The sequence below is a fragment of the Ahaetulla prasina genome, chromosome 8 (genome assembly GCF_028640845.1).
Source record: "Ahaetulla prasina isolate Xishuangbanna chromosome 8, ASM2864084v1, whole genome shotgun sequence".
In the NCBI taxonomy this organism is placed as follows: Eukaryota; Metazoa; Chordata; class Lepidosauria; order Squamata; family Colubridae; genus Ahaetulla; species Ahaetulla prasina.
The window spans coordinates 27,109,615-27,137,598 of NC_080546.1; the positions used below are offsets into that span (position 1 = coordinate 27,109,615).

Here is a 27,984-nt window from a genome sequence, read left to right on the forward strand (position 1 = left end):
TTGTAAAAATCCATTTTATTTACAGGAAAGAAGATCTACAGTGCAATAGATTCCAGTCATTGGTGACTTCATTTCAGCAAAGTGTGTGCACACATGGGCCAAATGGTGTACTGTAGAGTAGGGTGGAGACCCAGGAAAGAGAGACGAAGTTGAGAGACAATCTTGTAGCATGATTTCAGACAACAGTAGCGCTCACGGTCCAAGAAAATGCCATCTATCAACTAAGATTAAAAAATGATAATTAATTATCAACACTTAACAATTATAAGAAGTTTAGATTATAAGAATTCAAAATCTAAATCACTGTTATTCTACAGCAGGGCTGTCACACTCGCGGCCAGATGTGTCACATGCTGGCCATGCCCATGCCCGGTTTAGCAAAGGGGAAAAAAGTCCCGATATGTCATGTGACACTGCCATGACGACGTGAGTTTGACACCCCTGTTCTATAGGGTATACACAGGAAAGAGTGTGATCTCATGTTGTTTTGTATATCACTCTAATGGATATTCAAACAACATGTTTTACCACATACAGCTAATCCTTGTTTATCACCATAATTGAGAGTGGCAACTTGATCATTATGCAAAGCAGTCACTAACTGAAACAGTGACTGTGCTTAAGATCTTACTTCAGCTTTCCTTTGCTTTACAGATCTGCAAAGGTTGTAAATGTGAGAATTTATCATAAAGTTACCTTTTATCATCATAATAAATATGAATCGTCATTAAAGGAGGAAGTCACTACATCTGTATTTAAAAATCCCTTTGGATTTGAATGTACATATAGTAGAATAATTAAGTCCGTGAGGTATTTTGAATGTGGTATGTAAAAACACCAACTGTTTTTTATACTTTATTTGCTTAGTCAAGTAACAGGAAACAAGAACGAATTTGAAAATTATTCTTCTGCCATGGTATTTAACTCCCAAGTTACATATATATATATCTTTTATATCTTTTGCAATAGCATTAGACTCTTATCTTCTAAACTGTTCTTCTCCATTCTAGCTTATGACATTATAACACGACATTATATAACAAATGTCTAGTTGCTGATAACTTGCCTTTAAACTTATGCCTCAAAATGGTAAGTATTTCCAACTATAGCAGTATCAAAAACAAAATTGACTTCAAGGTGACGTTTTCAAAAATGAGATCTGGTATCACTCTCCATTTTGATAATCTATTTACTGAGATGCTGCTCATCCCATTTTTCCCAAGTCAATACTTTCCAGATGTGTATTGGTAGTGAACCCATCTGGATGGCATCTGGATATAGATAAGGCATTCAATTTGAGGCTCTGCAGCTCCTGGGTGCGGCGCTTCAGACATTTAGCATGTTTGACAGAGTTACCCAACCAAAAAAATAAATCACATCAAAATCACTGAAGTTTCTACCATGTGCATAGAATTATATATAGCTATGCTTGATAACACAAAAAGAACAACATCACAAGGGATTTAATTGTTTTAAAAGCCTGCAGGAAAATCACTTTTGAAACTTCAGTTAGTAAACGTTCATTAATTCTTGAAAGGGCTACATTCCATCAGCAAAACAGTCTCTGAACATTTTAACTCGCTCCAACAAAGCTCTATTCAATGAAAAAAAAAGACACAAGATCCTGTTAAATGCTAACTCTATATTTCTTATGCTATGGTTATATTAATAATTGCTGAAAATATCACAATCAATTGGAATGAATAACAATCTCACACAAACAAAAAACCCCTCATGGGTGGGTGAGAATTTAAACTCTTCTATTCATCCCTAATGCTAAACTATTCCATGGGTAGTTGTAAGGAAAGAATCTTAAGAAATGCCTTTGGATTTACACATTTACATGCTAGGTACACTTAAGAGATTGTGTTCTGCTAAGAAGCTCACTGAAATCCCAGTGATTTAGTTCTTAATAATTATAGAATAATATTGTTCCTGTCTTCCAGTTGCCCAAGGCACTTAAAGTCTCCCTTCTGCTTTTATCTCAATAGCTCTATAGAACAGCTTTGGCTGAGGGACAATGATACACTAGAGTAGCAGTCCCCAACCCCTGATCCATGGACTGGTACCTGTTGTGACCCAGGCCCAAGTAGGTAGTAGGAAACTCAGTCAGTGTAAAAACAAACAAACTGTATTAGAACAGCTGAGAATTAATTAATTCTCAGCATAGTCCAACTAAATTAAAGCAAATTCCTCCCAACACAATTCCTTAGTCCTATCACCAACCTTGGTCCAATTAGACAAACTGCCAAAGGCCTTTCTTGGAAAAAGTTCAGTAGACACCGATTCAAAACAAATGCAACAAGACAAAACTCTCAACGTTGTTTTCCGGCAAAGAATCCAAATGCCATTGCTGGTCTTTTAAGCCTTATGGGAGGGGCCAATCATCTCTTGGCCCTACTCCCGAGTCATCCTCTTTGCTTGAGCTGCTCTTGCCTTCTGGCAACTCTTCTCATGCGTGCATTAGGAACAGGCTCCTCCTGTTCCTCTGCCTCACTACTGTCAGCCTCTGGAGGCTCTGGAGTCTGCACCTCACTCCCCGATGGCCCTGGCCCCACCTCTGGTTCCAACGCAGGGCCCTCATCCAGGCCTTCCCCAGCTTCCAGGACTGGCCCATGATCTTCCTCAGCCTCATCGCTGTCTGACTCCATTGCCAGCTCCGCAGGCTGCTGGTGGACTACAACAGTCCGGGTCACAGTATGACAGAAACCAGGCCGCACAAAGAAGCAAAGCCACATTCATGGGATGCAGGCAGCATGCCAAACCACACCCCTTCTGGTCCGCGGAAAAAACACCCTCCACGGAACCAGTCTCTGATGCCCAAAAGGTTGGGAGCCACTGCCCTAGAGGTCAGAGCGCTCATATGGCCCAGGACAGACATGCACAGATATGCACATACTTCAGCGTCTATATTACAGTACTCTATATAGCAACCAATTTGTTCTGTAGATCATCTAAAACTCAATATGAATTGTTTAAGTACTTGTTAGGACACATTTAAATAATCTGAAAATAGTTCTCACCTTCTTTGGAAACAGAAGGCTCTTCCACAAGCGGTGGAGCCTACAGAAAAGAAATAACTTATTTTGTAAAATGCAATATTGTAAAATGCTGTACAAAATACAAAAAAGAGACAGTAATATCAAATTCGATATAGCTTATACTCTTATACAACTTATACTTATAATCTGCAGATTAAAAAGAGAAAAAAGTTAGGGAGATAAAAATGCAGGAAAATATCACAATCAATTTACTTATATGTAGTTGGGTTTAATCACAGAGGAATTAAGTGCTTCTGTTAAAGGCTTTGCAAATAATTTCAGGATGGACCTGAAAAATGGCCTCATAAAAGTGATCTGGCGAGAGAGAACTCGGGTCCTTCCAGGATTTAAATTCTTGTTGTTGTGGCTTGTTTTCTTTAAGTAGTCTTCTTTGAATGATATTAAAATCTGCTTCCTTTGAAGCTTCATCTCATTTTTGAAATTACAGTTTGACATAATTAGTGCAAAAGCCTATCTGTGCAGTAAAACAAACACACACCAGCTGTATGTATTTTGGATCCTTAATGTGTAGTTTGCAGTTTCTAGTATTGGATGGGCTCCTAAAGTTGAACACTAATAGTTCTTCAAAAAGTTAGAAAATTGGCCCTGAAAACAGAACGAGTTTAGGCCATTTCAGAAATCATTTTTAAACATTTGCTCTTGTAAGAACAACAAATGGAAAATAGCTCATCAAAAAAACTATTTTTTCTTTTATAAAAAAAGTTCAGGTCACATTTCCTCCAGTTGCACAACTGAAATGTCTGTGTATATCAAATGGATGCTTTAGTTCATGAACAGTTAAAAGGCAGCTTTTCAAAACAGCCGGGAATGTTTTTGAAAAATGCTTAACTTTATTGATGCAAAGTAACTCATACTGTAAATAGATCACCATTTGCTGTTTTGGTTGTGTATGTGTGGGAATATTTTAGGATATAACCAGGCATGTGTAATTTTAGTTCTTGTTTTACTTTTAAAGATAATGATGAATCTAATATGTTGAATGCTAGTTGATAAAAATGGGAAAATGTGTTTCATATTGCACAAAAAAAAGATTGTTAATGCTTATTACATATTCCTCTCTGCTTCCTTCTTTTCCATACTGACCTCAGCCTCCAAGATCATGAGAAACCTGCATTTGCTATTTAATTTCCAAGCTAGCATTTTAGATTATAATAGCATTAACTCTCAATTGCCTGTGCTTCCATTCAATGGCCAAAATTGAAAAGGGGACTGGAAAGGGGGGAAAAAAGTATAATTTCCCTTACAGATTGCACAATAGATTGGATGTCTTCTTCGTTGCAACAATATGGGCTAGTGGCCACCAGAAGGTTGGTGCTGAAAAGAGAGTACAATTATTAAGACTTAAAGAGTGGGGAAAACAGCTGTTATTTAGAGCACAAATAAGAACAAAATAAGCTGTGCTCTAATAGCCAGTAAATGCTATCCAGGATTTGAGATGTTTTGTCCAATCAACGTGGAAAGTTTATAGATTAAACTAGCTATCTCTGCACATACTTTGTGGTTTACATAGTCTCTTAGTAAAAACCAAGTAGAAGATCAAACCAGAACTTGATTTTCAAGTGAGAAATTGCACAAACGCAAGTGTAGGCAGCTTGAGCTATTTCAGATGTTTTGGCTAAAGTCCAAGACAACAGTTGACTGGAGCCGATGAGACTTCCAACCAAAACATCTAACCAAGATCAGGGTTGCCAATTTGTGTACGTTGTACTGCTTGTGTACCTCTGCCCCAGGCAAGAGGCAACCCTGATCTGAAATGGCATCTGAACTAACACTCTGTGGTCACTGCCACAAACCACAACATTTTCTGAGGTACACATACTGTGCTTGCACATTTCAAAATCTCATCTGTCCTGCCCTTTTCCTCCCCAGATCTTCATCTTCTATCTGAAAAAAATCATAATTAGGAAGATTTTGTTTTCTTGCAATGGTTCTAAATTGAGTCAAGGTCCAGACAGCAATTCTATGCATGCTATTCAAAAGTAAATAAAATAAAATTTGACATAGTGGATCTGCGGACAGAAAAAGAGGTTCATTTATCTTAAATCATGTGTGAGAAACCAGCTTGCTAAAAGTACAAGCTGTGGGTCCCCCATGTATTATTTTGTCATCTCCAAGTGCTACATTAGAAGTTTGACCACTGCAAGGACAGTGTGAACCCCTTCTTTTCTTCACCAAGCCTACATCCTCCCACAATGTCATAGCACAGTGGTTCTCAGCCTGTGGCCCACAGACCCCTGAGGGGGCTGCAATGTCATCACAGGAGATCCACGAAGGCTTGAAGAAATGTTATGATTTAAATCTTGAGTTAAGTCTTGGAGGTCCGTAGCCATGGTCTATGGTCACAAAAGGTATTTAAAGGGAATCCATGATGAAGAAAAGGTTGAGAATCACTGTCATAACATATATTATACAGTATGTTATATGTTTTTATATGTTTTTTTAATCTTTTCTGAGTTGTGTTTTACCCTAGTTGTAAACCGCCCTGAGTCCTTCGGGAGAAGGGCGGTATATAAATTAAATTAAATAAATAAATAAAATAAATAAATATCTTGCTGCTGCCATCAGTCTTCCTGCTGAGCCATCCAATTCCCCATCTTACCAGCACCTTCCCATAAACGTCCATTAAACTTTGATCCTGATTAACTTTGTCTATTATTCTGGACAGATCTTAATATTCACTGGTCTGTGACACCCAAAGACCATTAAATGTATAACTGATTTCAATTAGATTTATTGCCAAGTAAGTATATAAATAGCAGTTTAAAATGCCATCGTACACATTACCTACTTTGATCAATAATCATATGCTTGGACTAAGCTTCCCTGAATGAATACCATGCTGAGGTCTGGCTTCCAATTCTTGGAAGGTCTTCAAATCAAGAATAATACTTCTTAGCTAAAGCAGCATTTTTGTGGTCTTTCTTTATCTTCTCCCCTTCCTTCATTACACAGATCTTTAAAGCCTCCCTGACTACTTGTACTTTCTTTTTTTCCCCTTTTTTTAGATTTTTTATTTTTAAATTTACATCAATATCAATACATGAACAGTGTGGTCCCAGGTATAATTCATTTTGATACAAACATCAATAATGATAATCGTAATAATAGTTATATTAATCAAGCTTATATAATCTTAGAATTGATGTACATGATTTTTTAGGTAATTATTCAATATTTCAATATTCCATTTTAATGCCAATGATGTTATAAATGTACATGGTAATACCATATTTCACCCTCTAGTCTTTCCCATCAATTTGTTACTTATATTCCATTATATAAAAAGAAGGGGGGGGAAAATCTGCTAATATTCCCACTAAATGAGGTCACTATTACTAATCCTAATATATAAAGGTGTGTATTCTTATTTCTTCCTCTATAAATTTCTAATCAGGCCATCATTACATTAGAAAAAAAGAAGAAAAAATATCTATAATTTCTTTCTATCCATCGTCTCTTGCCCGTTTTAATACTTCAAATCTTATTAATTTTTTGGCTTGCCTCCCATATTCCTGTCTTGGATCTTTATCTCTATCAACATCTGTATCTTCACCATTCAGACTGAATATTTCTCCCATCTCTATCCTCTTAAGCTCCTAAGTCTCCAGAATATGCATCCATGCCCTTATCTCCCTTTCAAAAGTATCTTCCCAGTTGTCTGATTCCATTTTTGAATCTCTTGAAGTGCTTTTCCATTGGTTTATTTCATCAGTCATTATTATCTTTATCATCTTCTCCTTCCCATCTTTTGGTTTTGTTTGCTGGTTTGTCAGTTCTGTCTTTTCTTCCATTCTTTCTGCTGTCTCCTCTCTTTCCTGTACTCTTTGATTGTCGTTTGTCATCAGTTGTAGCATATTTTCTATTTTCCCATGTATGCCTTGCATTAGGTACTTTATCTGTGTGTGATTCTTTTCCATAGCACCCCTAATGCTTTGAAACATCAATGCCATTTACTCTTGAAATCTGACTCCTTTCCCCCAATGAAGCATTTTGTCTTAATTTAATAAGTCTCACTCTTACTCAAGTCCAAAAGCAATATATTCCAGTCCAATGTTACTCCTCAGAAAGTTCAGTAATCATTTATGATTACTTGTACTTTCTAAGCTGAAAATGTTTATCCCTACGGCTCTCTTCTTGATGTTTTAATTGAAGCATGGGCAAATACTACCATTGTACAATAAGGACAAGCCATTCCTAAATACTATGGTTAAGTAGTAACTGAAAGGGAAAAAAAGCCTTTTTCTCTTGGAGACATAGGCAGGACAGGCTGTTCCCTTTCCTCTAACCTTTAACCAGTGACCTGAGTCACATCCATGATTTCTTATTACCCAATCTGGAATAAAGAATGCTAAAAAAAAAAAAAATCCCAAAACTTTTTCTAGAATATTTAACATTATCTTCAATTTCTTCAATCAAAGAATAGGAATCCAATCCTTTAGGGAATGGCTTAATTACCAAGTAATTAGGGCTTATGCAGAAAGGACAAAAAAAAAGTAACACCCCCCCCCAAAGGTGATATTTATTTATGATAAAATAGCAACTGTCATTATAAAAGCCACCCAGTTCAATTTAGTATTTCAGCTAATCCTGACTGAACAACCACTTGTTCAGTGGCCACGTAAAGTTACAGCGAACATGACTTCTCTTTGAATTTGTGGCCATCATAGCATCCTGTGATCACATGATTGTGATCTGGGCACTTGGCAGATGGTCGTAATGCCCTATTGACATGTGATTGCTATTTGAAAACTTCACTGCAGAAAAGCAAAGTCAATGAGGAAATGAGCAGATCACAAATGTTGATCATATAATGTGGTGGCTTGACTGCCTAGGATTTGCTTAATGAAGGCAACCGTAACTGACACAGTTGCCATTGTACATTGGAATGATCTTCTGACATTATGCTTTATGACCGCATCACTTAGTAATGATATTACCTTAATAAATGACCCTGTAATTCAAATTGGATTTTGACTAAACAACAATAGATGCATACCATTTTATGGCTCCTCCATCGGCCTTTTTGTGAACCAAAGCTTTCCAGCATTCGTGCGTGGACTTGATTATTTCCAAAGCAAATGCCTATTTAAAACAACATTGAGAGTAGGAGAAGAGACAGAAAAAATGTTGGCTAGCTATTATAATTGCCAAAAATGTAAAAAAGAGAACTTTAGGAACACTCAAGATAAAGATTAAATCTGAAACTTGAAATTTTTTGTTTTTTTTAATTTACATTTATATCCCGCCCTTCTCCGAAGACTCAGGGCGGCTTACAGTGTATAAGGCAATAGTCTCATTCTATTTGTATATTTACAAAGTCAACTTATTGCCCCCCCAACAATCTGGGTCCTCATTTTACCTACCTTATAAAGGATGGAAGGCTGAGTCAACCTCAGGCCGGGCTTGAACCTGCAGTAATTGCAGGCTGCTGTGTTCTAATAACAGGCTTCTAACAGCCTGAGCTATCCCGGCCCCTTGTTTAAGCATTCTTGAGGTTTTTTTATGTTAATACCTATTTGACTTTCAAACTTTAAAGCTTTCAGATTGTTGTGGCCCACCAGCTGCCAGCAGAGCTGGTGGTAGACTCAGACAATGAGGAGGAACTTGGGCCAGAGTCTGGGGAAGGCTCTAATAGACGCTGTGTTGGATGCAGAGATAGAGCCAGGGCCATCCAACATTTCCCAACCACCAGAGAGGCAGCTGCCTTTGGAGGCTGATATGAGTGAGGAGGAAGAACAGCTGGGACTTGTTCCAGATGCATATAAGCACAGAGCAATTAGAAGAGGTAAGCAATGGAGGACAAGGAGTCGACTCGGGAAGCAAAGTGGACCCTGAATGGCCCCTCCCTGGCTGGGGAATAAAGGGGAGGGGTTGTTGTAGGAGACAACCGTTCGTATTTCTGAAGATTTTGCTCATTGTGTTTCGTGCCACAAAAAACTGCTTGTCGGAACTTAATTTGCAGCCTTTCAGCTGGGAGCTCATGGCCTTGCAATTATCACAAGGAACTGATAAGGTCTGTACTGAAGGACTATTGCCTGGACTTTTTGGTGGGTGAACACAATTAATTCACAAGAGGTAAATAAAGAGGGGTTTTCGTGACAAGGAGACTGTTTCTTGTTTCTGCTAAGGCTGGGTCAGGACACAGATATCAGTAACTGACATTTCCTACCATCATGAGATAGAAAGGGGGGAAGAAAATTTCAATAAATACAGTGTGCGTTCCATAACAATAGAACATATTAAGATGGTTTAAGTAAATCAGTGGGGGCTATACGTTATCTGGGAAAAAGCCCTGCTTAGCTTTTTCAGGCTTGAAAAACTGCTTTTGGAAAAAACCGCTGAAACAAAAACTCATGAATTATGTTCTTGTTTTGGCTTCGTTTAAAGCAAAGCTGCTCAGCATATGCTGAAGTTAAAAATAACAGCTCTTTGGCTGATATCTTGGAAACCTTGGAAAATATCTAAATAAGGTCACAGATGAGCCAAATCATGACTGGAACCAGAAGGGGGTTTTTCCCCCAAAGGATTCAGAATAAGGGATAGCTGGAAATAGCAATAGCATTTAGACTTATACACTGAACTATAGTGCTTTAAAAGTCCTCTCTGATTATTATAAATATCAGCATATTGCCCCCAACAATCTGGGTCTCATTTTACCAGCCTTGGAAGGATGGAAGGCTTAGTCAACCTTGAGCTGATCAGGACTAAACTCCTGGTTGTGGGCAGAGTTAGCAATATAGCATTCGAACCACTGCACCACCACAGTCAAGCACAGGTAATCATAAAGGACAAACTTTCAATGAAAGTCACAGAAAATATCTTACCAAGCGAGTTTGTGGGTAGGGAGAACTCTGGTCTCCAGGAACTACCTGAAGACCAGAGTTCTCCTTACCCCCAAATTCACCTGTATTGAAGTTGCACTATAATTGGACATCACCAGATTTTCCTTGGGCAGTCTTAGAAAATTACTGCAACTGGGGGAGCTATGTTATTCCTCATCACTTCCAGAATATTATTTTTAATGCAGAAGCTAAAACTTTATCTCCCAACCAGCCAATATCTGAAGATGTTTCTATATGGGTTGATTTTGGCCTCTAAAAAAATATTTTCAGAGTCTTTTAAGAAAATGGAAGATTTTAACTCCTGAAGGTCTTGTATTCCAATATTATTGGGGAGTGGGGGGTTGTTAGTAAAAAAATTGCACTGGTGAAATTGGTTCATTTTGTCACTGAATATCCCACAGTGAGACCTCAGATTAGATTGGATTAGATTAGATTAGATTAGATTAGATTAGATTAGAATTCTTTATTGGCCAAGTGTGATTGGACATACAAGGAATTTGTCTTTGATGCATATGCTCTCAGTGTACATAAAAAGGCAAGATACATTCGTCAAGAATCAAGATGCTACAAGAACTGCATTCAGATTACAAATTGCCCATCCCGATTGTAATAAAGTTGAAAATCCTTTAGAGAAGACTAAGTTCATATTTGATAGGGCTATCAGGGCTTCAAAAAAAATCTAGATGAAGAAAACATGTGAGATGTTTTGACAAAAGAACAGCATTGTTTGTATCTTCATGACATTTTGAAGTGAAAGAAAATATTTTGAGTTACTATGTAATGTTATGCAGTATTGGCTTCCTTACATATTCTTGATTGGGATTCTGTTGGATTTTACAGAGCATTAATCCAGAGAATACACGTTTCATAAAGTAAGCTTATCATCTTAAAGTAAGCAATTTTTCACCTTGTCTTTAAATGTGCCGTTAAAAGCAAACTTATTTTCTGGCTTCCCATCTGGGACTTTATATAGTCTGCACCAGTCAACAGTTGCTTCAAGGTAACCTGGGAAAAACTTCCTGACATCATCAATATCTGCAATAGGTTAAAAATGCATTTAAAAAAAAAAGTTAGATAACAGCTTGTTCCAAATCCACCATTCTAAATATACATGTACAAGATTCTAATACAGCAATAAATCTGTCATAAATATTTCAATGGGTGAGCTCATGAAAACCCAAGTGCATGGGTTGCAGAGTTAATCCTCTGCTTACACAGAGCGTTACGTACAGAAATACCATACAAAAACTTTGAATATAATTCAGTAATTGTTGAATGCATTTAGCTTACACTGGATTATAAAAACAATCACACAGACTCTTATACAAATTGAAGATAGATAGGATGAAGCAGACTGGAAAATTCGATAACCTGGCTACCGATTAAACACCTTGTAATGCAAATTTTTCTTTAAAAGCTCAGTGTTCTAAAATTGTAATTGGAGACACAGCCACTTATATTTGTCTCCATGGTGAGGGTTTTAAGATGCTCCAGAGCAGCTAAAACATTTAAAAATCATCTATTCTGAAACACAAAATCCTTTTGTTCAGCCATAGTCTGTGGAATGGCCTGAGCTAACCATGGTCTGTTACATAAATGAAGTATATTAAGCAATAAAATCACAATAGTTCATAAAAACACCCTGATCTTAAGTATACTTTGGTATGTTAATCCAATTAATGATACTGATTTAGAACAGTAAAGCATCTCTCCAACCAAAGGAATGTATACTAACCTGCCCTATGCATTCTGTATAATTCAAGAAATCTCTCAGAAAACCCAGATCAGTATACAGAGACTGAATTCTTTGGTTGTTTTCAAGCTCCCAAGAACCGTTGCAAAACCTGCCTTCAAACCAAGTGCATATATCATCTTTTTTTAATGACCCCATAATCCCTTGTGGGATGGTGTCTGAGCAACTGAATGGAGCTAGCAGAGTGTTTTAATAGCTGGATGCCCTTCCTATTGCCAATGCAGAGTTTTGTTCAGCTGATATATTCTCAGTGTGCCCAGAGAGAGAAATATCTGCCTCTACCTACCATGTTTCCCCGAAAATAAGGTCCTGTCTTATATTTTCTTTGCCACCAAAAAAGGCACCAGGTCTTATTTTCGTGGGGGAAGGGGTCATCCACCGACTCACCTCACTTGCTTGCGTCCCCCCCGGCCTCGTTTTTGCTCTCTCCAGATTGATCCAGAGCTCTGTTATCGGCTACAGAGGCCTTCAGGAAAGCCTTGCCGGCTACAGAAAAAATGGGTCAAGGTGTGCGAGGCCTGGCTGCAACTATCCAAAGGTAAGTAGTAGGGGAGATCCACCACCCCCATTCCCACCCTAGCTTAATTTTTACCTGTGCACTCTGGAGTGGGTGATATCTTAATTAGGGCTTATTTTGGAGGGTAGGGCTTATATTGGGCGCACATGTAAAAATCAAGCTAGGGCTTACTTTCTGAGTAGGTTGTATTTTTGGAGAAACATGGGTAGGATTGAACTCACAGCCTCCTGATTGTGAGGCGAGAGCTCCATCTCTAGGCCACTGCACCACTCCTAAACCAAGTGCATATATGATGGAGTTTAAATCATTAAGGTCACAGGTAATCATTATTTCAAATTAAAATTAGAGATTATCATCATACCCACTTCCTTATCCTACTTTTTGGCATACAACCATTTACTTAAACCTAAAGGCCGTGTGCAGCCGTAAACCCTTCCAAAGGGCATATTTTCCCTTTAGGAGAATATGGCCACTAAAAGTTGATTTTTCAAACTGCAATGTATTTTTTTTTAAAGTAAAATATCAAATAGAGCTGTAGCAGGGGTAAAATGCTCCTGATTTGGACCGGATCAGGCGATCAGGTAGTGATGGGGGCGGGTAGTTTGGAGAACCGGTAGCAATCCCTGCCCACGCCCCACCGCCCATGCCCACCCAATCGCCCGGTCCCCACTTGCCTACTTAGCAGCTTGCTGCTTCTTTCAGGCTCGCTCGCTATTCCTGCCTTGCTTCAGCTGCTGCAATCAATTGCATCAGCTAGCAACTCAATCTGGCTGTCTACAATTCATCTCATCGGTGAGCAACTCAATCTGCCTGCCTTGTCCCTTCAATTGGGTAAGTAACGGGGGGTGGGAGCTTTAAAAAAATAGTTAATTGGAGGTTTTTTTAGGAGTTCTATTTTTTTTTAGACATAGCAGTTTAAAGTTAAGAAAGTTTTAAATTTAGCTGCTTTTATCTAAAAATATAAATAAAATAAAATAATAAAATAAAACATTTGTGCAACTTTCTGAGATTTGGTGTGTTTCTATAGTGTTTCATTCTAACTACACTAACTACACAAAAACAAAATCTCACAAAGCTGTATGTGGCATTTTGTGTGTGTGTGTGTGTCAGATGTGTTGTGTTGTGTATGTGTGTGTGTAAAGTGTGAAAGTTGGTTTTTGAGCCTTTTGTGGCTGTGTGAGGTTCCTGCTTGTTGCAGGGGCCATTCTGGGTGAAGTGCAGCTGCTTTTACATTGTGTGTGAGTCAGTTGTTTTGTGTTGTGTGTGTGTAAAGTATGAAAGTTGGTTTTTGGTACCTCTTATTGTTTTGTGTACTTTATTATTTTTATTATTTATTGTTATTGGCCATGCCCTCCCGGTCACTTGACCACCAAGCCATGCCCACCAATGAAGCCACATCAACAGAACCGGTAGGGAAAATTTTTAGATTTCACCCCTGAGCTGCAGGTATGGTAGACACCATGTGGAAGGGATGCCCATGGGCCCCACTGTAATGGAATATAGGGATGAATTTGGGATAAGAGGGAGGGGATGCTGCCTAAGAAACAATCAGACAAGAAAGAACCTGGGAGCCCCAGGTGGTTTAAAAGTCAGAGAAAGAAATAGAAAAATTAGCCCAAAAGATTAAGCAGTTAAAAGTGGTGGTGGGAAGCTGAGGTCACTTAGTTATCAATCTTTAGCACCCTGCAGAAAGCCATATCCCAAAGCCCCTAAAAGAAGAAACCAGAGAGACTGGGTTTATGACCAGACAAAATGAATTATTATTCATTATTATTAAATACCATGGATTTTCTGAGCATGTGGGTCATCCACACCGATAGCTATGACCTTCCAGTCAGTTTCTCCTTCATCAATAAGACCGATAATTCCAAGGGCCTTCACCTTAACAACTTCACCAAGTGTCCGAACCTTAAAACATAGAAGATGCTGCACAATTTGTTTGTTTCCAAGATGCTATTTTAAGGTTGAAAATCAGCTGGAACAGAACTGAGAACAGGTTGAGGTAAGATGGGGAACAAAAAGAGAAAGGAAGAAAATTCTGGAGGAAAACATAGTTGGTTAACACCTTGAAGGAGAGAGCATTCTAGTATCAAGGCTATACAGCGTGTGTTCATTACAGGCGGCATTTCTCTACAGTAATGCTGTAACAAGATTTTATATTTCAACTGAATCATAGGCTGAAGCTGCCACTCTGAGATTAAAGAAGGTCATTATATAAAGATATTTCAACTGCTTCAAGCTACCAAATGACCCACTAAATACCCAGGCATTTCAACCCTAAGAAATACATAGGTTTTGGGTTTTTTTTGCACCGTAATGGGCAATCAGGTGAGCAATCAATTAGTTTGAGGCTTTATTCTAGCTGTAAGATTCTAATCTAGCCATCTTGTTTCAAAGACTTCTCCCGTCAGCTTTCGTTGAGAAACAAAAGAATTAACTGTCCAGCCTTGTGTCCAGTTGTGGAACCAGACAACCAGTAAGTTTCCTAGATAAGCTTCATAGCTATGTTAGGAAACAAAAGGTTGAAACAATTAAAGTATGCTTCTGTGGTTATTCAGACAAACCTGGGTACCAATTTCACAAACATCAATGGGATCATTGTCACCACAGCATTCTGTATTATCATCTGTATGCTTTGGATCTTCCCAAGTCTGTAGGGGAGGAAAAAAAAATAAAGTATACCATTTATAGTTGGTTATTATTGCTTTGTTCATTTGTACACATTATTGACATTCTGAGAAGGGAGGGTCAAGTGTTTTTTTTATGTGTGCTACATGAGTAACTTACTCATTTTTTTAATCTGATGTTTTATTTTGTATCCTATATGTATTTTTATTTTGCCTGTGAACCGCCCTGAGTCCTTAGGGAGATAGGGCGGTATATAAATATGAATAAATAAATAAATAAATAAATAAATAAATGTAGCACACATAAGTACCTTGAAAATGATACACTATTATAATAAGTTTATGCCATCGTAAAAACCCTGTGGCCCTCCAAATGTTTCTAAATTACCATTCCTGGCATCACTAAACAATGGCCAAATTATTGTTTTAAAAAGCAATAAAACCAAAACAACTCAGAACTATTCATTTGTTATTTTACCTGAGTCATATTTTTTTAAAAAATAAAGGTGTTCCAGCAGACATTTTTTTAAAGCTGATTTAAAGAACAGAATTTCAGCTTGAGCATGACAGAAATAGACTCAGGGAATGCCAACTGTGACTGAATAAGTACACATTTTCCTGGCCCAATGGTCTGAGCAAACCTCTATCTATATTAATGTTAACAGATCTACAGCAGTATTAAAGACCAGATTATTGGGGAAAGACAAATGTTTTCCTGTCTTTAGAAGTTGATATAGACCATCATTCTGACATCAATATTTGGAAAAGTAAGAACAGGTTGTAAAATGATTGGTCTGTTAACATTTTCAAAATGGTTACTAAATGGTTCCCAAGTCAGTTTCAAACAAATTTCATGTCACTTTTTGCTCAGGTAATCCTCTTAATAGTTGGTGGAATTCTTGGGACATAATATGTTTTCACTTCAACTAATCATGAGACAAAATAACCCATGGTGGTAATAATAATAATAATAATAATAATAATAATAATAATAATAATAATAATAATAATAATAATAATAGTTGTTGTTGTTGTTGTTATTATTATTATTATTATTATTTATTGAATTTCTAGACCGCCCTTCTCCCGAAGGACTCAGGGCGGTGTACAGCCAGGCTAAAAACATACACAATATACAATATTAAAAAATAAATTAAGAAACTTATTACACAATTGGCCGAGAAATTAAAATAATTAAAATCTAAAAACCCCAATTTAAAATATAAATAGAATTTAAAATTTAAAAACTAAACAGTTTAAAAAGTTTAAGCTAGCCCCGTGCGAATAAACAAATATGTTTTCAATTCGCGGCGAAAGTCCGAAGGTCAGGTATTTGGCGTAAACCAGGGGGAAGTTCATTCCAAAGAGTAGGAGCCCCCACAGAGAAGGATCTTCCCCTGGGGGTCTGAGTAATCTGAGTAATCTGAATAGGAGCTAGTTAAGTATGGGCTGAATAAGATGACAGTTAGGAGAGTGGCTTCAAAATCATATCTGAATTGCACTCATTGAATTGGAAATAAATATTGAGCGTGGTGTTCTGGGATCTAAATACATTTTTATTAATGATTTAGCTGAAGAAATAGAGGAAATGTTTATGAAATCTGCAGAAGATTCACAATGCAGTTGGTATCCTACAAGTACAAAATCAAATTCAAACTAATCTTGATAGATTAGAATAATGAGTTTTAAGTAAGAGAAGAAAACTTAACAGAGACAAATGCAACCTATTTCACTTAAAAACAAAAAAATCCAATGTACATGGGACTGATGGGAATATCTGGCTTCACAAAAATGCTAGTAAGGAAAAAAATGGAATAGTAATTGAACCTAACATGATGCAGCAATGTAATACACAACTGCAAAAACTGCAATACAATACATTTACAAATTCCACTTTTCAGAAAGGACTAGTTCCACTTTATTTCAAATTGGTCCAACACTACTTTAAGTAATACGTTAGTACTGAGCATAATATTTAAAAAAAATCAGAAAAACTAAAACAAATTCAGAAAATAGCAATAAGTATGATTAAAAGATAAGGTCAATAATCATCAATAAGTATGATTAAAAGATAAACGACTTGAACATATGTGCTAGTCGTTCCCGACTCTAGGGGGGACTCTAAGGCTCATCTCCATTTCAAAGTCGAGAGCCAGCACTGTCCACAGATGTCTCTGTGGTCATGTGACCGGCATAACTAAACGCCAAAGGTGTACGGAACGCTATTACCTTCCCACCAAAGGTGGTCCCTATTTTTCTACTTGCATTTTTTACATGCTTTCGAACTGCTAGGTTGGCAGGAGCTCATCCCGTTATGTGGCACTAAGGATTTGAACCGCTGAACTGCCGACCTTTCGATCAACAAGCTCAGTGTCTTAGCCACTGAGCCACCGTGTTCCCTTAAGAATGATTAGGAAAGCTATAATTAAGTCTTGTGAAAACAGTCTAATAGAACTACGTATGTCTATATTTGAGAAAAGACAAGGACACGAATAGTGCTCTTCAAATACTTGAATTAATATCTGAAAGGTTGTCATCCAGAGAATTGAGGCCAAAGTGCACCAAAATGGATAACAAATTTAAGTTATAGGAAGGCAGATTCCAGTTAAATATTAGCAAAATTTTCCTAACAGTAAAAAGGTTATCAAGTGAAATGCTGAGTTCCCTTCTCTTGAATCTATCAAGCAGAGACAAGACACCCATCTGTCAGGAATGTTTTAATCTGGTTTCCTGCACGGATCAGAAGATAAGACTTTATGTCCTCTATGGATCCCCATAATTCTATACTATTATGCTATTAAGAGCCACAGTGGCGCAGTGGTTAGAGTGCAGTACTGCAGGTTACTTCTGCTGCCTGCCGGCTGCCTGCAATTTGACAATTCAAATCTCATCAGCCTCAAGGTTGACTCAGCCTTCCATCCTTCCAAGGTGGGTAAAATGAGGACCCAGACTGTTGGGGGCAATATGCTGACTCTGTAAACCGCTTAGAGAAGGCTGCAAAGCACTGTGAAGTGGTATATAAGTCTAAGTGCTATTGCCATTATAAATTGTATTTCAAAAGCATCCAGAGGGCCAAAGATTCTATGTTCCAGGTAATAGTTGGAAGTTGGAATAGTCTTCTCAAATCTTGGCATCCTCTGGACACATCAGGACTATATTTCCCAGAATTCTGCACTATTTGGGAATTCCAAGAACTGCAGACCCCTGCATACATCTGAAAATGGGCCAACACAGGGGATCTATCAACGCTGAGATATAAATACCAATTAAATCTCAAATTATTATGTCATTCTAATAATAAAATTAGAAGTGAAGCTCAAGAAGGCTAAAGAATATATCGTTTTCTTTTTTACATTATTTTTTTTATCTGCCAAAAAATTAGCCTATACTACAAATGCATCTTGCAAAAAATACTTTGGACTAAATCCAGTTTATACCAAAAGTTTTCTTTTCCCATTCTGATAATGAGAAAGCACACTGAGGTGTATGTTCCACTTTGAACTCAATTCTATTTTGAATGTGGTGTTGCAGAACATGCCCTCATTCCCAATTCATGAATTTCCTAAATGAAACAAATCCCAGAACATTACCTGTGGGAGGGCCCCATAGTTCCAAATGTAGCCTTTATAGGGAAAAATATTTGCTACATATCGCAGCTTGCCTTTCTTTACATCTTGCTTAATAGGATTCAGTGGCTCCTTGGTAGCAATCTGAAGATAATAGAAAACAGAATAGAGAAAAATTGGGAGAGATTGTGAATAAATGGCTTAACTAATTACTCCCAGATTGAAAAAACTCAACACAATTCAGACTTTATATTTCAATTTATAATTTAATTAATTTCTAAAAGCAGAAGATAAAAATGGAATACTTAAATGATGTTTGTAACAGAATAAAAAAATAAAAATAAAAAACAGAATAAAAAAATAAAAATTCTGCAGATGGGAATTTCTCTTTATTCTAGTTTCTAGAATTCTAAAATATTAAAGTAGAATGCTAAAAAGAACTTTGGGGTAAGATCTGGAAGACGACTTACTGAGCATGATAAACATGAAGTAATAATAGATTCTTAATTTTGGAGTTCAGAGGAAATTGACAGGAAACTGTATCATTAATATTAAAGGTTTTTTTAAAAGTAATTTTCCATAGGTTGGAGGTAAGTAGCACTCAGCATAGGTTACCACTGCATTATATTTGCAGCCATTTGATTAAAAAGCATATAGTTTATTTTGAATTTCCATTGTTTGGGGAGACATTAGAAACATTTTAAGTTTTGTTCCATTGGAGCATGACCTACTCAAAATAACCTGACAAAATATTTTGTGGGAGATTGGTTGTTCCATGTTCCAGAACAACACTTCTTTAAAAAAAAATTGTGCACAGGAATAACAATACCATACAATTTCTCAAGTCCAACTGAACAGCACATGTTCAGTACATGGCTATCTGCCATTTGTGTGTTCAATAAAAAGAAGAATAGCATCAAACACTTCAAAGAGGTTCCCCAACTGCGGTGCCTTCCTATGTCTTGGAAAAAACAATCACATAAAGATTTCTCTTTCAAATATACAATAACCAAATCTGTAGAACATGCCATTCAAGCACTGGATACAAATGTAAAAAATATTCAAGTTGTATGTAATGTATCTTTAAATATTTTGGCGGGAAACAAGCACGTTGCTGATTGGTTGAAGCCGCCGGTTAAACAGTATATAAGGAGAGGTTTTTCCCCAGCCTGGCTGCTGGGTTCACCATATAGTAAAGAGCTGTTGTCACTACCCTGGTCTCCTGCCTCGTTATTGCCCGAATCTAACACTGGCGACGAAGGTGGGATCTCGAGGTTAAGAGCACCAGGAACGAGCTGAACACACGAAAGAACCGAACCCAGCAAAGCTCAGGGCAGAATCGCAGCGATGGCCAGCTACACTCCGCCCGCACCGTTTGACCCATCCAGGGAGAAATGGGGAACGTACATGACCCGTTTCGAGAGCTTCCTGGAGGCAAATGAGCTGCAAGGAGTTCCAGACAACCGCAAAAGGGCATATTTCCTGAGCCACTGCGGTCCCGAGGTCATCGACATCGCGGAAGCCCTGGCAGAGCCAACGCCGGTACAATCGGTATCGTGGCAAACTCTGCAAAATCTTCTAAAGAACCATTTCGCGCCAACACCGTCCAAGTACGTACGGCGTTTTGAATTTGGAGAGCGCAGACAGCAAGAGGGCGAATCCATCAGCGAGTACATGGCCGCCCTGAGAAAAGCCTCCAAAGACTGTGGGTACCGAGATTTGGACGAGGAGCTACTAGAGCAACTCATCCGTGGGGTCAGAGACATGCGTTTGCGGAGGCGGCTGCTATCAAAAAGCAATCTAACGCTGGCAACCGCTCTGGACGAAGCCAGAGCTCATGAGATGTCCACCCAAGCGGCGGAAACCCTACAAAAGCCACTCACGCCAACGGCGAGTGCAAAAGAAACCCCGGTGCACAACGAAGAAATCCAGACCGAATCAGACGGCGAGGATGAGGAGGGAGTTTGCCTCACCGAGAGAAGGGGCAAAGAAGACCGGGATGAATGCGGAAGTTGCGGAGGGCAACACCAGCGTCAACGATGCAAGTTCAAGGACGCTACATGTCGGCGGTGCGAGAAGAAGGGGCACCTGGCTCAAGTCTGTCGAGCACCCCAACCTTCCCGCCGAAAATTCAAATCGACCAATCAGAGCGCAGGATCGGCAAGGCGACCCGCGATTGGTCAAAACAAAAAGGGCGCGAATTCAAATCGAACGACCGTTGTAATAGGCCGTGCAGCAACCCGGGTGGAGAAGAAAATCTTCACCAAACCCAAAATAGAAGGAGTGTCGTGCCGACTAGAAGTGGACACCGGGTCAGCGATCACAATCATGTCCTGGGACACTTTTGCAAAAGCTTTGCCAAAAACCGCCAAACGGAAACTGCAAACACAACGGCTACGGGTGCACGACTACCAAGGGAATCGCATCCCTGTTCGAGGGACCACCTCCGTCCGCGTCGAGTACGGACCACACAAGAAGACCCTGCCCATCACGATAGTCGAAGGGACCCTGCCAAGCCTGTTGGGACTAGACTGGTTCCGTGCATTGGGCATGGGAGTGACTGGCATCTACAGAAGTGACTGTAACCTAAAAGACTCACTCATGAACGAGTTCGAAGATGTTTTCAAGGACTGCCTGGGCAAGTACAAGGGGACCCCTATTTCCTTCAACTTAGACCCCCAGGTAGCCCCCATTAGGTTAAAGGCAAGGAGAGTCCCTTTTGCCCTTAAACCTAAAATTGACAAGGAGATAGATAAGCTCATAAATCAGGGGATTCTGGTGCCAGTCGATCACGCAAAGTGGGAGACACCAATCGTCACCCCAGTAAAACCAGATGGGTCAGTTAGAATATGCGCTGACTACAAGGCAACGTTAAACAAAGCCTTACAGAAAAGCGCTTACCCGGTTCCCGTGGTGCAACACTTGCTGCACTCGTTGGGGCAAGGGCAAGTCTTTGCAAAGTTAGACTTGGCTCAAGCCTATCAACAACTGCCCGTAGACGCCAACACAGCCAAGCCCAAGCGATTGTAACTCACAGAGGTGCTTTCAAGTGTACCCGATTACAATTTGGGGTGAGTGTGGCACCTGGCTATTCAAAATTTAATGGAGCGACTTCTGCAAGGGCTCCCAGGGTAGTCCCTATTTCGATGATGTATTGATATCAGCGAAAATTTAGAGGAATTGGGGAGCGCTTGAGAAAAGTTCTGGGCATTTTCGGTCAGCTGGTCTAAAGGTTAAAGTGAACAAATGCCAGATAGGGGTAGAATCCGTAGAGTTCTTGGGCTACAGAATAGACAAGAAGGGAATTCACCCCACTGAAAGCAAGGTCAAGGCAATAAGAAAGGCTCCAGCGCCCAAAAACAAAACAGAGCTACAGGCATTCCTGGGGCTAGTGAATTTTTACGCGGTCTTTTTAAAAAACAAGGCAACCGTTGCTGAGCCGCTGCATAAGTTTCTGGGAAAGAATACTGTTTGGTCTTGGGGAAAGTCGGAAGCTAGGGCTTTCGAAGCAGTAAAAAACCTACTCTCGAGCGATAGCTTACTGATCCAGTATCATAGCTCATTGCCATTATTATTGGTTTGCGATGCCTCCCCTTACGGGGTGGGGGCTGTGCTCAGCCACAGACTTCCAAACGGCACAGAAGCCCCAATAGCCTTCTACTCCAGAACGATGTCCTCGACAGAGAGGAACTATAGCCAGTTGGATAAGGAAGCGCTAGCCATTGTGTCAGGGGTAAAAAAGTTTCACGAATACGTTTTCGGTAGAGACTTTGAAATTGTTACAGACCATAGACCTCTGTTAGGGATACTGGCTGGCGACCGCCCAACGCCTGTGGCACTTTCGCCACGATTGACCCGATGGACTATCTTCTTAGCCGCTTATTCCTACAAGCTGCAGCATCGACCCGGAAAAGAGTTGGGGCATGCGGACGCCTTAAGCAGATGCCCACTACCAGGGGCGATCGAAGACCCCACTCCGGGGACGCCCATCCTGCTAATTGACTCTCTGGACTCTGGCCCAGTCACGTCTAAGGAGGTGGCTCGGGCATCATACCGGGACATTATTTTGAGGACTGTACTCGGTTGGGTACAAAGAGGGTGGCCGCTGCGCCGGGCGAGCGTTTTAAAGAATTTGTAAAAAAACGTGGGGAACTTTCGGCTCAAGGGGTGCCTGCTATGGGGGATAGAGTGGTGATCCCAGAGAAATTAAGAAAAGGGTGTTGGATCTCCTCCACGAGGGTCACCCAGGGATCGTTAGGATGAAGGGTCTAGCGAGAAGCTATGTGTGGTGGCCCTTAATGGACTCAGAAATTGCTGAAAGGGTAGGGAAATGCCAGGCCTGCCAAGAGTCCAGACCTCTACCCCAACGGCCCCGGTTCGGGAATGGGAAAGACCCCAAGGGCCCTGGTCTAGAATCCACATTGATTTTGCGGCCCTTCCACGGCCAAACCTTCCTGGTATTAGTTGATGCCTACTCCAAATGGCTGGAAATCATTCTCATGAGATCCATGACAGCCGAAGCCGTGATCTCAGTCCTACGGCACCTATTTGCAACCCATGGGTTGCCTGACACATTGGTTTCCGATAACGGCCCGCAATTCACGGCAACCCAGTTTGAGGAATACTTGGCAGAAGAGGGCATCCGACATGCCCTCTCGGCGCCTTTCCACCCTGCGACGAATGGCCTTGCAGGCGTTTCGTCCGAGCGCAAAGAGGCATTGTCCAGACTCAAGCCAGGCGACTGGCAATCAAAATAGATATTTTCCTGGCCGTCCAACACAGAACCCCTGTGCCACCACCGGCAGAAGCCCTGCCGAATTATTAATGGGCGAAAACTCAGGTGCCCACTAGACCGTTTAAATCCCAACTATACACGGAGGGTTACAAGGGGACTCGAAAAACAAGAGGAATGGATATAGGCGACCGGTGTGGGCACACAACTATGGTGAGGCCCGACCTGGATAACAGGAAAAATTCTAAACATAACAGGTCCAAATCATACTTGGTAGAGTTAACGGATGGCCGAGTATGGAGGCGACATATAGATCAATTGAGGAAACGTTAGCGGACAACCCGAGTCAGGCGAAACAGGCCCTGACTATTCTATGTTTGAACCAACAGCTGACTCAAACCCGGGAAAATCGCAGGACTTAACTGAATTCCCGGAGGTCCAGCGACGCCCACAGGTTCCTGTAGAAAACAGCAGGGACAACTCGGAAAATAATCCAGGGCCGGATGGCCTAGAGGAGGAGCCGAGAGGAGCAAACAGCCCCTCCGGCCAACTCAACCCGCTCCCAGAGACTGTACTGCGCAGGTCCGAAAGAGTCAGGAGACGCCCAGTCTATTTACGTGATTACGTTGAAAAGTAATATGTAAATAAATGTAAATATATAGGTAAAGTGTTTTCTGGGAGGGAAGGAGTGTAATGTATCTTTAAATATTTTGGCGGGAAACAAGCACGTTGCTGATTGGTTGAAGCCGCCGGTTAAACAGTATATAAGGAGAGGTTTTTCCCCAGCCTGGCTGCTGGGTTCACCATATAGTAAAGAGCTGTTGTCACTACCCTGGTCTCCTGCCTCGTTATTGCCCGAATCTAACATTGTATGAGTACTTTCCAAGTCCAAACACCATAGTTTATAAGAACATCTATTAAGACATTTAGAGGGCACCAGTTAAAAAAAGGCAAACATCTGATATTTGAAAGGCACTACAATTGTATCGCTATTCATACAATGTTTTGTTGCAACTTTTACTTCCTTTATTTGGAAGCTGCTTTACAATATTCTAGAGTAAAATTTTCAAATTACCTCCATTTTAGCATTTGTCCAACGAGGCACTTCTACAATCATATTAAATACAACCTAGTAAAAAAAAAAAGAAAAGAAAAATTTAAAAAAATACCAAGACAGGTTAATATATAAAATATAATACCCAGCAAAAGCCGTTTTCTTCAGATGCACAGAAGACAAATGATTCTCTCACTTTCTGAATCACAGCTTAAATTTGCAAAGTAAAGGGAAACAGCCAAAGAGAAAAACTTACCTGTCCCTAAATGGATCTTCCTTCCATGTAGTTTATATATTAAATATTCTGTTGCATGATATAATGCAAGAGTTCAGTAAGAGAAAACAATGCCTGGTTTCATGGACTTTATTTTTCTGAATAATACAGCTCACTTATCTTTTTATAAAAACAAATACTGAGAACAAAAGAGGGCCATTAGATCATATTGGGTATGATAAATGCACAAGTATTTGATGTGGATTAAGCACAATCTCACCACTGATTACCCTGGCAGCAAAATTGGATCTTTGGGTTCCAATGGATTGATGACAGGATGAATACTCTTAGAATTCTATTCCCCCCCCCCAAAAAAAAAGAAACAAATAATGGGCAGAAAAGGTTTCTCTTCATTTCTACAACACACAAAATGCCCAAGAGATCTCTCATATAAAACTAGAGAAGTCAACATTATTCTTCCAAACAATAGGTATTGCTGAAGAGGTTACAGAATCTATGAAATGAATCTATGAATGTTTACCACTTACTTCTATTGATCCAGGGTGGTGCGCAATACTTAATAATCAGAAACTAAAATAATAAAAATCTAAATCTGTAATCCATATAACTTTCTATAATCATCATAACTCCATCAAATTCAAGATAGAAGACTCCGATTTACATATTTTAATGCATGAAATGGAATAAGCTATAGAATATAGAAGCTCAGCTTTGATAAAAAAATCATCATCATCTAAATTTCTTACTCACAAATCACAATGAAAATAATCTAAAAAATAGTCTGCAATCGCACCTCATTTCCATTGTTCTTTGATCGTTTTGCAGGAACCTCCTCATCCTGTGCAAGAAATCAATATAGAAGCAGTGCTCATTCATAAATACGCAGATCTAAATATGATATTAAATGAAATAGTCTTCAAAAATTGTTAAACTCTTGGTAATTATTATTCAAACTCTTAAATATTAAGACCTTTTTACAAGTCACACAAATCATAATTTGTGTAGCATATATTAGTAAGTAGTATATTCAACAATACTAGATTTACACATTACATCAGGCAGATGTAATTTGCATCAGAACTATGGTCTATAATTCCCAGTGGCTGCATTTCTACAACACAGTTAGCTAAAACGAAGGAAGGTTTGCTTACATCAAATTTGTAGTAAACAGTATCTTTTCAGAATCACCTAATGACAAAACCAATATTTATCAAACTGTGATCACTAGCAACTTAGATGGGGCTGCAAAATTTATTGAAAGCTGATTGGCAAAACCAAAGCAATGTGAGAACCTGTTCCCTCTTCGCTTCAATATCAGACATATGCAGGCAAAATGGGAACTAAATTTGGAATGAGTCTTGAGAAATTGTGATTGACAGATGTTTTTCTGCAGATGATAAATTCTGGCAAGGCACCTTGTCTTAACCAATAGTTCTGAAAAGTTTGGAGAAGCACATGTTAGTAAAGTTGAGGACTACTGATTTTGTAAATTGCTTTTCCTCCACTATTTTGACTATGGCATAGCAAAATTTAGTTTTTCAAAACAAATATTTCACTGAGTGATATAAGCAAAAGGAAAGAAAATCAATTTGCTGTAATGTGAATAAAAGCCTGACATGCAATGAAGACTTACCATTTAATTTCTAACATTTTCTAATGTAGGAATACTGTATATTTTAGAACCTAATTTTTGCCATATAATAGCCTAAGAAGTGGATGAAATCAAACTTTAATTATAATTAAAGATTATATGATTGTAGTAACTAAAAACTAGAAGTCAAGAGATTAATTCACACCTGGGGTTTTTTTGTGCTGAACAGAGTCAGTACTTCAACCAAAAGGATATCTTTCATATTTAATTACCTCATTTGGGTCAGCAAACAGAGGGATGTCATGGAATGGGGAAATGTATTTTCCCTTTGAGTTCTCTGCAAGAGGAAATAAAGTTATATGCAAACAGACAAAAAAACACTGGAGCATTTCAGCTGCTTTCCTCTTAAAAGAATTTGTGCTTAACTACAGAAACTATTTGTTTAGGGTTAGGGTTAGCCATGTTCAAATATACACATTGGCAATGTTCAGACACTCACTTCTTTATTGAATTACACAAAACAAGCTGCAGTCTTCTACTCATACTCCTTCTGGGCTGAAACAAATCAGGATATCTTTAATTTACCATGATTTCTTGTCTTGTTTAGAATAGCAAACTAGACTCCAGGCTTAGGGACGGGACTGTTGCTAGCTATTCAGATGAAACTATGAAAACATTCAAACTGGTCTTCTGTCATCCTTACAAAATTGAAAGCAAGGAATGGAGAGTGATAACGTCATTCGTGGATCAAGGCAGATTCTAAAGTGCTGCACCATCCTTATTATCAGCGATAATACACATTTCCACCAGTCTTATCTTTCCATCTGCTCTGTATCTCAACACTATTCCCAAGGATATCCCAGCCCTGTCTTTCATTTCAGGACACAAGGGAGAGGAAAATGCAATCAAGTTCAGGACGGTGCAACTGAATTCACTCGCATATTCAGCTAAGGGAATCGGTGGAAGTGCAACAACTTGGTGCAGACACCTTTTCAACCTTATCTAGACCTATATTTATGCCTATATAAATATTATTAGCCTTCACTGGGGCAAAAAAAAAATCCCTCACTCTGTTATATAGCTGCCGCTGGGAAATTTGACATGTGACAGTTTTCACGGACAAGGAGAACATGTGAAATTTAATCATATAACTCAGGGGTCTCCAACCTTGGCAACTTTTAAGCCTGGCGGACTTCAACTCCCAGAATTCCCAGCTTTGCTGGCTGGGGAATTCTGGGAGTTGAAGTCCGCCAGGCTTAAAGTTGCCAAGGTTGGAGACTCCGATGTAACTCCAGGCAGAAGTTAACTCGGACATCTTATTTTACACCCACACACAACCAGGAGAACAAAGACACGCATAGAAGAACTTTATTATTCAGATCACAAAAGTTGGACGATTATCCAGGCCGTTCCAAAAAACAACAACAAGACGACCGAAGTCCCCTAAACTCGCCCTTTTTTTCTTCCAAGGCACCTGTTTATATTACGCCGCTGCCAACAAAAGGAAAAGGCCCGCCTTCCTGTCCCCTCCATTGGACAAACCGGAGCGGGTACCTACAACGTCATCAAAAGGCGTCATCAACCAGAGAAACCCCCTCCGGGCGCGCTCCAAAGGAATCCCAGGGCCTCCGCAGCAGGGTTTTTTTTCCTCCACCTCCGGGAGCTACTTACTAAAATAGAGGCGAAACTCGGCCGAGTGCAGGCGGCCCCTTCGCTCCGTCTCATACTGAGCCCCAGCCATGAATGCGCCTGAATATCCGCGGCAACTGAGCGGCTGGGCTTGCAGGAGCCGCGCGGCTGCCTTTCTCCTGCCGGAAACGCTGCCCTGCTGCTGAGCTGCCCAAGACAGCCGTAGGAGCCAACCCAAAGCGGCACCCGCACGCATGCTTGTGCTCCCCGCTTCTGCGGAGGTGGTAGTCCCTCCTCCGGCGCGGCGGGTGGAGTTCGAGCATGCCCAGCAAATTCTGTGGACTTGCCGCCGTCCGGGTTAACTTTCCGATCGAAC

At 39.7% G+C, this 27,984-nt stretch overlaps 1 protein-coding gene across 2 annotated transcripts; it reads right to left on the reverse strand.

Annotated features, from left to right (window-relative positions):
• PPA2 (inorganic pyrophosphatase 2) lies at positions 1–27,874 on the reverse strand. 2 transcript variants are annotated; one of them, XM_058193107.1, is made up of 12 exons: positions 27,651–27,874; positions 26,252–26,316; positions 25,182–25,226; positions 24,175–24,228; positions 18,392–18,511; positions 14,739–14,825; positions 13,956–14,082; positions 10,812–10,939; positions 8,059–8,144; positions 4,307–4,376; positions 3,024–3,063; positions 1–221 (listed from the first exon to the last, which is right to left on the reverse strand). In XM_058193107.1, the coding sequence occupies exons 1-12, from the start codon at positions 27,862–27,864 to the stop codon at positions 193–195; spliced, it is 1,065 nt and encodes a 354-aa protein (XP_058049090.1). In that variant the 5' UTR covers positions 27,865–27,874; the 3' UTR covers positions 1–192. The 2 variants fall into 2 exon arrangements, with proteins under 2 accessions (XP_058049090.1, XP_058049089.1); XM_058193106.1 differs by lacking the exon at positions 4,307–4,376.
• Positions 27,875–27,984: the final 110 nt, after the last annotated feature.

Coding starts and splice junctions, on each gene's coding strand:
- PPA2 (XM_058193106.1), bottom strand. CDS start 27,864: ATGCGTGCGGGTGCCGCTTTGGGTTGGCTCCTACGGCTGTCTTGGGCA. Junction 14,826..18,391: donor ACTATGGGGCCCTCCCACAG/GTAATGTTCTGG, acceptor CCTCCCCTACAG/ACTTGGGAAGATCCAAAGCA. Junction 8,145..10,811: donor ACGGCACATTTAAAGACAAG/GTGAAAAATTGC, acceptor TGTTTTAAATAG/GCATTTGCTTTGGAAATAAT.